The sequence below is a fragment of the Cyprinus carpio genome, chromosome B24 (assembly GCF_018340385.1).
Source record: "Cyprinus carpio isolate SPL01 chromosome B24, ASM1834038v1, whole genome shotgun sequence".
Classification (NCBI taxonomy): domain Eukaryota; kingdom Metazoa; phylum Chordata; class Actinopteri; order Cypriniformes; family Cyprinidae; genus Cyprinus; species Cyprinus carpio.
In genome coordinates, this window is record NC_056620.1 from 2,595,676 (window position 1) to 2,609,779 (window position 14,104).

A 14,104-nucleotide genomic window follows, 5' to 3' on the forward strand; every position below is an offset into this window, starting at 1 on the left:
CCACTTACTTTTAAGTATTTTCGGGAGAAGTGGATGAATTCACGTGTTGTAAACATAGAGGTTGTAAATCCCAACAGATCCGATTCTCTGAACTGCGTCTGCGGCACAAACTAACACGGCGGCGCCCATCGCTCCATACAGCTCAACTAACGCGATCGTATAAAGGTGTTTAAACAACAATAATACTTCCACTTGCATGTATTGACAATCGGAATATCACATATTTCATGCCATAGCTAAACACATTTGTGAATATTCTAAATAATAAAGAAAAAATGACATAAAAGCAAATCATCATTCATTCAGCGCTGGTGCTGCTGCTGCGGTGTGTCACGTGACAAGCAATGATCACGGGTCACCATGGGAACGCCCGCCGCCCCCACCCTCTCACATATAGTTCCCACGTCGTCTGGTAGGTGTGTGTGCGCGCTGGCTTTTTGCGGTGCATTCAGGGCACTCGTCTAAAAACTGATGTTTGTTGTGACTGCCAGAGTTGTATGCAGGGCGAGCGCGGAGAGGGGAAATCTATATCGTCTATATCGTTGCTTTTTTCGATAGTAATATCTTGAAAGTTCATATCTAGATATAGATACGATAACGATATATCGTTTTCCATCATATATATATATATATATATATATATATATATATATATATATATATATATATATATATAAATAAAATAATATTTTATATAATAATTTATATATTTTTATATAAACTCTTTTTTTAGAACATTTTTAATGCTGTGGCAGACACAAAAAACTGAATTGCATCATTTGAGCATGCCATCATGAGAAAAAAAGCCAGAATTGCAAGATATAAACTTGCGAGATATAACTTTTCCCCTTGCATTTCTTGCAATATTATTTTTTTTGTTCCCACCACAAAATTAAATATCAAAAAGCAACATTTTATCTTACAATTCTGACTTTTTTTCTTATAATTGTGAGTTAACATTTTCTAATTCAGTTTTTTTTCCCTCAAAATTGCGAGAAAAATAAATTGTGAGTTGCCTTTTAATTTAATTTAATTTAATTTTTTTATAGTGGAAACAGACTTCCATACAATTGTAACTTAAAATGCTGTGCTTGTTTGTAGAGCTGTGCAATTTGGCACCAAAAATGTATGAATATCAGCATGACTATAATAATAATAATAATAATAATAATAATAATAATAATAATAATTCACTGGTAAAAGTTTTTAAGAAAAATACAATGATGACAAATTCATTCAATATTTAAGACTTTCTTATTAATTTTCAAACGTTAAATCTTTAAGCTTTCCCGTCTGTCATTGGTCAGACCAACAGTTAGCCCCACCCCAAACTCATGCTATTGGTTGAGCTGTTGCTGCGGTGGACTTCAAACAGGATTTTCAAACGATGCTCTGTTCTGATTTCTGGTTCTAGATTGGTCTTCTTTTTTTTTGTGGATTGACCTGAGGGCGAGTAAATGATGACCGAATGCACATTTTTTAAGTTGGACAGGAGAAAGTATTTGAGCATCAAAAATCACACACATCACCTTTAATCAAAAGAATAATGGAAAAACTGCGAGTGGCCTTTGGGACTTTGAGAACTATCAAGTCATTAATCTGAACTGGCCATTTTACCCAACCTTCATCAGGATGATTTTTATGAGGATGATGTTCATTAGTATTCATGTGGAGAGGGTGGGAGGGACGTTCACTCATATTTATGGTGTATAAAGACATTAAGGAGGTTTTAAATATAGTCCTGGGTCTCTGATCAGACCACCACATAAAAATATACGAGTTTTCACTCAAGCAGCAAATTCAACACACTCATGCCTATTCCTAACTATTTTACGTTTTTGTGAATTGTTGGTAAATTTGTATGAATTCGTACACTGTAATTAGTATGTTTTCATAAGTCTCTCTGACTTATTTTTTTAAATAAAATATTTTAGGGGCAAAGCTATTGTACCTGTTTGTCCAAATAATGGATTCTCAGCTTCAGATGGTGTTCCTACAGACCTCTTAATTGCTTTTGGAGAATGAATCACTTTTTAAATCACATTTTCCATAGTAGCCTCCAGTCTTTGAAAGATTTGCAGTTTCTTCCAGTCAAGGCTTTTTAATTCAAAGCTGATTTACTTGCATCTGTAGCTCAGCCAGTTTGTTTTCTCGGATAATAAGTCCACAATTTTTTGTATTTAACAAACACCTTTCTGAGTGAGATTGCCGTCAGGGTCACACGTTCATTACAGAGTCACACATCCGTCAAGAGCGCCACACTCTCCTGGGAAAACTGACGGAGTTATTAGTGCCGTAAAAACCTTATCATGAAGTTATTACACCATAGCTGCCCTTAAAACAACTGGAATAACCACTGCATTTCATCAACCTGTGCTTCAGATGTGCGATGACAGCTTCAAATCCAGACTGTGAATCACTGGGACAAGTGAAGACTTTCTTGTTAACTTACTAAAGTTATGCACTGCAGAAAAACAACAACAAAAAATATTTTCTTACTCAGTATTTTTGTCTTGTTTGCCATAAATATCTAAATCAAGATACAATTACTTGAAATGCAAAATTACACATGATATTTACTCGTTTTCTTTTAAAAAAAAAATCTTAAATTTAGGCCTAAAACAAGGAAAATAATTAAAAAAAAAAAAAAAAAAAAAAAAAAAAATATATATATTATAAATAAAATATTATTGTGAGTTTTTTTTTTTTTTTTTTTAGGTATTTTTTCAATTTTATGAACTTCTAAATGTAATATCTTAAGTCATTTTACTTCTCGATTAAGTGAAAAACATTCTTGATTTAAGACTTTTTTTTGCAGTGTATATAATTTATTAAGTTATTTTAATTTTTTAGATTTTTTTTGAAGTATTTTTTTTATTATTATTATTTTTTCTTTACAAAATTACTTTGTAATTTTTATATGACTTTTAAATATAATTATACTAATAATTTAAAAGATTTTATACTATTTACATATGATAATTATTTTTCTGGGAATATATTTTGAATTAGTTTTAATAGCTTTTAAATAGTTTTTCCCCTTTTTTTCTAAGCATACATTTTTGTTCATATTTATGCAAGAAAGAAAGAAAGAAAAACACACTGATTCAGAAAATTCTATTTTGCAATGCACTGCAACAAAACAGCAGACAATCTAATCAATAATGAATTTAGCCCATATCTGATCGTGCATTGCTTATTATTTTTATAACACTGAGCAAATGTATTTACAGTGTAGATCTTTTTACTGTTTCTGTCCACTGTTTATGATTAAAATTAACAAACAATAGAAATGCGAGACAATCTCCTCTGAATAGCTGACTGTTTCTTTGGGGAGGGATATGAATAGACAGACAAAATCAATACGTTGGTGACGGTGTGGAAAAGTGCTGAGCGGGAGAGCCCAGGGGGGTGGCACGGCAAGTCAGAGGTACAGAAGAATTAGAATAGAGTAAAACTGCAATGAATATGAAACAGAGGGTGGCTGTGCAGGCGCTGCTAAAGAGCAAAGTCAGGATCTGTCCCATCTGTCTGTGCACCACCTGCAACCCCAACGGAGTCAAGGGTTTGCTTGCTGTCCTCAGAGAGCCCCAAAAAGTGTGAGTTCCTCTGAAGCAGACTTATTATGCAAGTTACTTGCAATTTTAAGTAGTTAATCAAGCGATCAACTGACGATAGTGTAGCGAGGGTAAGGTGATACTGTTTTTATTTCTCTTTTTTCTGCCCTAAACCTCTATTTTTAGATCAAATTACAGCCAGGTACCTTCTGTAAATGTAATATCCAGAAGAGTTTAGTTCTAGCTCTAATCAAACACAATGCTGAAGGTCTTAGGAGCTCACTTGAACATCACAGGCAGGTTTGTTAGATCATGACTGAAGCTATACGCTCTGCAGACTTCCAGGGAAAGGAACAAACACTCCAGAAACCAACCAAAAGCTCTTGGAAATTCATTAAAAACATGTTCAAGTATTTTTCTACTTTCACACTCCTGTTCACCGGCAATGAGAGAGTGAGCAAGATGAAGAAAGGAGGAAGGAAGCGTATGAAAGAAAGGAGGAGAAAATGAGGAAAACGAATAAGGGAAAGCAAAGAGATAACAGAGACATGAGAGGATTCTTGACTGAAGTTCTTCTGTGTTTAAATCAAGAGAGCCAAGCTGTAGAAAGCTCTCTAGCATTTACACTGTATGCTGCCATCTGTACTTATGGATAATGACCTGGTTGACTATTGTAAGGTTTCTTTGTTTAATTGGAGGGTAAAGTTTTTTTTTGTTTTATTGGTTGGTTAAAGTTTTGACAAGTAGTTTGGCTGCACCATTTGTAGGTAAACATTTGTTCGAAGTAAATGTAAAGCTCTCTGTCAAGTAATGTGAAGTGGACTTCACTAAGAAGATCTATAAACTTGTAAAGTGAAGCTGAAAATCTACTACATCCGGGAAAAAAATGGTAGTGGGAAATTGCTAGTAAATTTGACAAAGAACAAATTATAAGAATTTACATTTTCTTTTTTTTAATTTAAGTCAAAGGATTCATTCAAATTTAAGTCAAATCTTCTTCAAAATCCCCCAAAAGTCAGCTGTGAAGAGTTTCGAACAACATGAGGGTCAGCAAATGATAACAGATTTGCAATTTTTATGTCAACTATCCTTTTAAAAGGACAATAAAGTTCCCTTAAATAAAGAATGACCCATATATTGGAATCATAATTAATAAATCATGATGCAGATGTACATATTATAGTATATCTGGTCTATAATGATCAAACAGGAGATTCAGCACCATGGACAGAAGCAACATAATTCAGCACTACGGACAGTTCACAGTCACCCGGGCAAAGCAAACATCTCTGCCTAATCCAGAAGAAACGAGGAGAGGAGGGAATAAAACACACAGTATCTCTTCTCAGACCAAAAACATTGAGGAAAATAAACACACATAAGAGCAAAAGAGGCTTAGAAAGACAAACACCGCATTCGTTCCCCTGCCACAGTCTTTTCATTTCTCCTTTTGGGCACTAAAGCAGAGGTTAGATAAACACAGGGATGTGTAGAAAGAAATGCATTGTATTAAGAGGCGAGCAGTTCCCTCAAGGGGAATGTATTCATTCCTTCTGCTTGCTCAGCTCTCCGCACAACATTGTGTTTCTGCTTTTATTGGCGTTTTACAGGCAATACTGCCACAGGTGTGTGACTGCATTATAACGAAACACTAGAGGAAGTGCTTAGGAAACTCAATCTGAGCCGCCCTTTGAAAGCAAAGAGCGAAATCAGAAACACGATCGATATCAAGGAGTTTAGTCACTGCTGATAGACTAGGTGGACTATCAGAAACAGCATTCATGCTCAGTGTTGTTCAGCTACAATAAACAGCAACGCAGAAAGGAATGCAAAGGAATAGCTATACCTCAAATTTAACATCTGTCTTCTTTTATTCCTCACATCTCATTCAAAACCCATATCTATTTCATAACTTAAAGATGCTGTATGTAGGATTGACACCGAGTGGTTGAACTAGGTATTGCAGTCTAAATTCAAAATATTGGAGAGGGTTTTTTTTCACCTGGTCTTTCCTCCTCAGACTTGAGCACACGCAGGTTGCCAGATTGACGACACCAACAGGAACGAGCGCACTTGACGATGAATGAAATGAAATGCGCTGTGTTTTCCGCCAACTGGCAACCCGGCGCGCTGAAATACAATTGGATAAACCGGCAGTGGGTGGGTTTCACAAACCGAACAAACAATGACATTCCGGCCGGAACACACATTTTCAAAGGAGAATAACTGACTGTAGCATTGTTTTTCAGATAAACAAGTATGTCTGCAAACATATTATGGTATTTTTATGCTTCAGTAGAGTCAAAAACTTACATACAGCACTTTTAAATACTCTCCAGTTATTGTAATTTCATGTAAAAGAGCGACCAGGACAATCTTCAAAATTTCTTCTTTTGTGTTCCTCAAGACAAAGTTTAAATGTGTCACACTAATGCAGTAACTGAGAGCTAAGTAAACACTAAATATTACTGTTCACAGATCTGTGATCTGCATTGAATACAACATTTGTTGCTGGATTGAGGAAGCTATTTTTGGGCAATGGCGTCAACCCAACATAATGCGTAAATATCTCTCCTTTATCTCGGGAGGAGACGTGATGTGGTTTGAAAAGCTGCCATAAAGACTCGAGTTTCTTAATGTTGTGGTAAAATACAGGAGGAAATGTGGACATTTTGTGTTTTTGCTCTCAAATACCCTAAACAGAAGGTGGGGGAAAAAGCAGCAAAATTGTGCAGAAAAAAGGCTGTAGAAAGAACTAATTTTGATACTCTGACTATTATTAGCTATTATTGAAATATGAGATTTATTTATTAATTTAATGGCATGTATTTGTTCAAAAAACAATATCATATATTGACATAATATATTCAATTATATGATTTCAATTTAAAATAAATATTTTCACTTGAATATATTTTAAAACGTAATTTATTCCTGTGATGCAAAGCTAAATTTTCAGCATCATAACTCCAGTCTCCAGTGTCACATGATCTTCAGAAATAATTATAATATGCTGATTTATAATTATTATTACACCACTATCATTTGTGCTGCTTAATTTTTTTGTGGAAACCTTAAAACAAACAATAAATAAATAGTAGTGTTTTAATATTGATAGTGAATAATACTGAGATTGTTTCAGCTATATCGCTCGCTCCTGTTTTTGGCACAAAATACATTGCAATGCAAAAACCGTGCTGATTCTCTGGCCACACATTTATTGCTGGCTGTTCAGCGAGTGTAAAGATCCTGTGGACCATAAGTCACATCAGCAGTCAGATTTCATCTTTATAGTAAGAGAAGAGCAGAGAGGTTTTGACACCGAGTACTTTCAGCAGTAGTTAGTGGAGATTGATTGTTCAGCATGGAATAATCTTGAAGAGAGCATTGAGGAGGTAAATCACATCAATACTGTATTTCAAACACAAGTGGATGGAAGTCATGGTCGTAGACACAGTCAATATCTTCACCGAGGCCTCGCATGCACTGTGACAGGCTTGCCTTGGCAACCATACAGAAACACACACAAACACAAGTGTTATAGCGCACTAAAAGGACTGTTCACATCTGAGATACAAAGGTGATCTGGATCAAAGACAAAGTGGCTTTGAAGGTGTGTGTTTGTGTTGTAAATGTGAATGTGTGCATTTGGAGCGAGGTTCAAAATGCACAATCCCATAGGGAGGAAAACATGCTTGCTGCAAGTTATCAAAGAGAGAAAGATAAAATGACATTACATTGCAATTTGAATGCATCACCCTATATGGGGTGAAAGCATGGGTTATTCCCACAGAAAAGTCTATTTTTAGGATGTTATGTAAGAACTGAGCTCAAGGGAAAATTAACACAAAGAGGTGTGTGTCAAGATTATAGGAATAGTGAAAATGCTGCAAATGTCCTCACCCTCAGGCTATCCAAGGTGTTATAAGTCTATTCCTTTTTTGGAACAGATGTGGAGAAATGTAGCATTGCATCAGTGTCTCATCAATGGATGCTCTGCAGTGAATGGGTGCCGTCAGAATAAGAGTCCAAACAGCTGATAAAAACATCACAATAATCCACAAGTAATCCACACCAGTCCAGTCCATCAGTTAATGTCTTGTGAAATGAAAAGCTGTGTGTTTGTAAGAAACAAATGCATCGTTAAGATGTTTTTTACCTTTAATACCGTTGCTTCTGGCTAAAATAATACATAATGACGCTTCCCGGTCTGAATCAGGCGAGGAATCTGCACAGATCAAACACTGTTGACGAGTGAAAACAGACCAAAACAAATATGTTGGTGGACTTTGATGTGAGAGAACACCAGGAGATGGACTTTTTCACTGGAGGAAGCGTTATCATGGATTAAGGACTTGTATTTTGGCCAGAAGCGACAGTTTGAAGTTAAAACATCTTAATGATGGATTTGTTTACAAACACACATCTTTTTGCTTCTGAAGACATTAACTGATGGACTGGAGTGCTGTGGATTACTGGATTATTGTGATGTTTTTATCAGCTGTTTGGACTTTCATTCTGACGGCACCCATTCACTGCAGAGCATCCACTGGTGAGACACTGATGCTACATTTCGCCAAACCTGATGAAGAAACAAACTCATCCTAATCTTGGCTGGCTGAGGCTGATTACATATTTTCAGCAAATTTTAATTTTTGGCTAAACTATTTCTTTTACTACTTGGCCAAGAATAAAATCCCACTGTGACAAGAAATCAACAAAACAGCTGGCCAAATCTTTGTCCACTCATTCGTTTAACTTTTCCTTCACTCCCATTACGAATCTGATCTGGACTGGATCTCCGAATCATCCAGGACCAACATAAATGATCTTCCACGTCAAAAGCATTAATGAGCAGAAAGCGACAGCCTGATAGTGTTGACTCTTGCTCTCAAGAAAATTTATCAGTCATATTTTATGTCTCTCTTCAGGACAGATTTCTCACAGCTGCGGTTCAACGCAGGACAGCACTGATGAAATCACAGCACAAATATGTTGAGCCATTCAAATGTTTGGGGTTTTTAAATGTTTTTTTTTAAAAATACACTAATGTTGTGAGATATTATTACAGTATAAAATAACTGTGTTCTATTGTAATATCTTGTGAAATGTAATTTATTCCTGTGATGTGCAGCTGTATTTTCAGCATCATTACTCCAGTCTTCAGTGTCACATGATCTTCAGAAATCATTCTAATATGCTGTTTTTCTGCTCAAAGAACATTTCTGATTATTATCAATGTTGAACACAGTTGTGCTGCACAATATTTTTGTGGAAACAGTGATGCATCAGGATTATTTGATGAATAGAAAGTTCAAAAGAACAGCATTTTTTATAAAAAATTACAATAATAATAAATAATGACAATAATAATATTTTATATATATATATATATATATATATATATATATATATATATATATATATATATATATATATACAGTATATATATTTCCTTAAATAAGTATATATAAATAAAAGCATTAATTACTGAACCAGAACTCTTGAATTGCATCCAAAATAAATTTTTTGTTCACATAATATGTGTGTGTGTACTGTGTATATTTATTATGTATATATAAATTCAAACACATACAGTATACATTACAGAAAAATTTTGTTCATATATTAAATATATTTATATATAATATAAATTACATGAATATATATACATGTATATATTACATCATAAATATACACAGTACACACACATATATTATGTGAACAAAACTTTTATTTTGGATGCAATTAATTGTGATTAATCGTCTGACAGCACTAATATATACTGTATATACATACATGTATACAAAGACCTTGAGAAAGCACAGCAAACAGTGAGTGTCACTGAGCAGGAGTGGATGGGCAGCAGTGACTCACGAACTGGAGGAGAAGAGCAGGAGACATAAGCGTGCTCCAGTCTGGGCTGTGGGAGTGTGCGGAGGGCGGGACGCATGCTGGCGGTGTCACGACACACAACGGGACGTTATGTGTACAGTATGTGTGTGTAACAGAGAGAGAGCGCTGGATGACTGTCACCGGCACAGACACCTCCACAAACACTACAACACACTCGAACGCAAACGCATCTGTGAACGCCTGACACACTCGCTGTACATGCAGGGAGCTTCACTTGTCTGAGGCCAATAGTGGGAATTATGGAAGACCATTTCTGACAAAAAAAAAAACAAAAAAACGGTTAACTGCTACTGCTTCTCTCACAATGCAGAGGAAAAAGTCAGAATTGCAAGATATAAAGTCGCAATTCTGAATTTATATCTTGAAATCTACATTTATTTCTAAGAATTGTTTTTTTTTCCCCACCACAAAATAATATACATGACTGACATTTTATCTCAATATTCAGCTTATTATTATTTTTTTAGAATTGTTAAATTTTATATCTTGCAATTTTGCAATAAATTTACATCACACAACTTATATGCGAAAAAAATCATGAAAAATTAGCATTTATATCTCACCAATCTAAATTAATGTCACGCAACTCAGAAGCAAAAAAAATAAATAAATCATATTGAATTTAATTGAAGTCAGAATTGTTATATGAGGTGAAGATTGTTTTAAAGTCTGGATTTTGTGAATTAGACAGCTTAAAACAAAAACAAACAGTTTTTCTGTTTAATTGAAGATATTTTAATTCCTCACAAAATTCAAAAACAAATCTGCATAAATATAACAACAAAATAACATCAATAGGAAAACAACAACAATTAATAATAATAATAAAATAGCAGTAATAATAATAATAATATAATAATAAAGTTGTAATTATTGTAGCAGTAATATTATAATTATTATAATAATAGTTGTTATGGAATTATAATCAGACCCTCAAAAATAATCTGCATTATATTACTGCAATATTAGCCAGGGTCTTATTTATTATTCACAAGGAATACTATCATATTAGTTCCTTATTATTTTTTTATCCTATTGTTAATTTATATTATTTTAATTTCAAATGTTTTCATTATGGTTTAACTTTTGGACCCCACATGCATTCTTGAGACACTGTGGCAGTATGCCTGCCAAAAACCTGAAGCGGTATTATGTCAACAATTTAATTAACTTTAAGTAACTTGCTCAACAAGCTTCTGGTCAAACAGTGAATGCAGAAAAGCTGGAAATCAGGCTTGCATTGATAAAAGCATCTCCGTTCACGCACCCTTGAATCTCAAAACAGAGTGAGAGCTGCTCTTCTGAGCCTGACTCTCTTACTCTCATTGAAGATGGTGTTTTAAATCCCCAGGAAGTTTAGGTTCATTGATTCCCATGCTGAGAGTGTCAGGGTGACAGAAGCTCTTAATGCAGACAGCATGATGGACTGATCTCTAAGGCTGTACTTTGATTCGGTTTCAAAGAACAGCTCAACGCCTTTGGTACGAGACAAGAGACGAATTATCCCAGTGCCTCCTATTCTTCTCCAAACCTCATTTGTGCTGAAAAAAGATATAGATTTATTTGAGGGATTAAGCCAAAAATATGAATACAAATACAATGAATCTTTAAAAATAGCCAAAATTCACCTAACTTGCTTTCTACTCAAGCTGATGGCAGCTGACTTGAGAAAAATTGATTTGTTTATTAATATTTGTTTATTTGTTAATTTTTTTTTTTTTTTTATTATTTTTGTAAAATTATAAAATGTTAATTTTTTATTTATACTACTGAACTGTAAAGGACTTAATTTTAATAACAACAACAACAACAATAAAAAATGCAATAAAATAATTCAAAATACTAATATTTATGTTTGTTATTTGAATAATAATAATAAAATGTAACAATAAAATTATTTAAAATACTAATATTTATGTTTGTTATTTGAATAATAATAATAATAATAATAATAATAATAATAATAATAAAATGTAATAGTAAAATAATTTAAAATAATAATATTTATGGTTGTAATTTGAATAATAATAATAATAATAATAATAATAAAAAAATGTAATAATAAAATAATTTAAAATACTAATATTTATGGTTGTTATTTGAATAATACTAATAATAATAAATAATATAATAATAATAATAATAATAATAAATATAAATAATATAAAATAGTAAAATAATTTAAAATACTAATATTTATGGTTGTTATTTGAATATAATAATAATAATCAATAAATAATAAAAAAAATAATAATTAAAATGTAATAGTAAAATAATTTAAAATACTAATATTTATGGTTGTTATTTGAATAATAATAATAATAATAATAATAATAAAATGTAATAATAAAATAATTTAAAATACTAATATTTATGGTTGTTATTTGAATAACAATAATAATAATAATAATAAAAATGTAATAATAAAATAATTTAAAATACTAATATTTATGGTTGTTATTTGAATAATAATAATAATAATAAAAAGTAATAGTAAAATAATTTAAAACACTAATATTCATGGTTGTTATATGAATAATAATAATAATAATAATAATAATAATAATAATAATAATAATAATAATAAAATAATTTAAATACTAATATTTATGGTTGTTATTTGAATAATAATAATAATAATAATAAAATGTAATAATAAAATAATTTAAAATACTAATATTTATGGTTGTTATTTGTTTAGTGTTAATGATGATGATAAAATGTAATAATAAAATAATTTAAAATACTAATATTTATGGTTGTTATTTGAATAATAATAATAATAATAAAAAGTAATAGTAAAATAATTTAAAATACTAATATTTATGTTTGTTATATGAATAATAATAATAATAATAATAATAATAATAAATAATAAAATAATAATAATAATAATAATAATAAAATGTAATAATTAAAATAATTTAAAATACTTATATTTATGGTTTGTTATTTGAATAATAATAATAATAATAATAATAATAAAATGTAATAGTAAAATAATTTAAAATACTAATATTTATGGTTGTTATTTGAATAATAATAATAATAATAATAATAATAAAAATAATAATAATAAAATGTAATAGTAAAATAATTTAAAATACTAATATTTTGTTATGTTATTTTGAATAATAATAATAATAAAATAATAATAAAATGTAATAGTAAAATAATTTAAAATACTAATATTTATGGGTGGTTATTTGAATAATAATATAATAATAATAATAATAAAATGTAATAATAAAATAATTTAAAATACTAAATATTTATGGTTGTTATTTGAATAATAATAATAATAATAATAAAAAGTAATAGTAAAATAATTTAAAACACTAATATTCATGGTTGTTATATGAATAATAATAATAATAATAATAATAATAATAATAATAATAATAATAATAATAAAATGTAATAATAAAATAATTTAAAATACTAATATTTATGGTTGTTATTTGAATAATAATAATAATAATAATAAAATGTAATAATAAAATAATTTAAAATACTAATATTTATGGTTGTTATTTGAATAATAATAATAATAATAATAAAATGTAATAATAAAATAATTTAAAATACTAATATTTATGGTTGTTATTTGAATAATAATAATAATAATAAAAAGTAATAGTAAAATAATTTAAAACCACTAATATTCATGGTTTGTTATATGAATAATAATAAAAAGAAAATAATAATAATAATAATAATAATAATAATAATAATAAAATGTAATAATAAAATAATTTAAAATACTTATAGTTATTTTGACTATATGCTATAATTAATACTTAATAATAATAATAATAATAATAATAATAAAATGTAATAGTAAAATAATTTAAAATACTAATATTTGTTAAATGTTAAAACCACAGAGCTTTTATTTTGATGAAACATTTATCTTTTATTGGCAACAGATTTAGAAACTGTTCTTATTTACAGTACATATTTGTCAGGATGTTTTGGCACGTTGCATTTTTAAATCAAGTCAAGTCAAGTCAAGTCTGCTTTATTGTCAATTCTTCCACATGTACAGTACATACATACAGAGAATCGAAATTGCGTTACTCTCAGAACCCCGGTGCATACAGATAACACTAACAGTAGAGCCCCTAAAAATCTAGATCAAATATAAAATATAAAATATAAGATAAAACTATACAATAAGGGAATGTAAAAAAGACATAATAGAACAAAAAAAATAAAAAATGCATGTTATAAGCGACTCGAACTCACAGCACTTCCAGATATGGAGCCACATTTACTACGAACGAGTAACTAAAACACTGTCATCATGAGTGGCTCGCATATAAGGATCATAAAACATCAGATTACATGTTTATACAATTGCAACGTCTTTGCAATTTGATAATCAAGCTAACCATATCAGGTTCTCAGGCAATGTTAGAATTAACACAAAAATGACCAGCAAGTACTCGCCAATGCAGATTTTCATTCACAAATTTCAGGCCCCCGATACTAACTTAGAAGAAAAACTAAATCTGAAGAAATGTCAAAATCATAAGAATCATGTTCTCCAGGGAGCTGCCCTGAATTAGAGTGGGATTATGGTTGATTGGTATGATTACATTTTTTTTTATTCAGTAAGGAAGCAATAC

The 14,104-nt window shown here is 30.5% G+C and overlaps 1 protein-coding gene across 3 annotated transcripts in view; it reads right to left on the reverse strand.

The window, feature by feature from the left end:
- LOC109049668 (LYR motif-containing protein 4B) overlaps positions 1–14,104 on the reverse strand; it is a 48,160-nt gene that overhangs the window by 22,126 nt on the left and 11,930 nt on the right. The window contains exon 3 of one of the 3 annotated variants that reach the window (XM_042752204.1): positions 10,539–11,014. The exons of the other annotated variants lie outside the window; for them this stretch is intronic. Within the exon in view, the coding sequence (XP_042608138.1) occupies positions 11,006–11,014 (9 nt within the window). The 3' untranslated portion in view covers positions 10,539–11,005. Of the gene's footprint in view, positions 1–10,538; positions 11,015–14,104 lie in introns of those variants that run through there. 3 annotated transcript variants of the gene reach the window in all.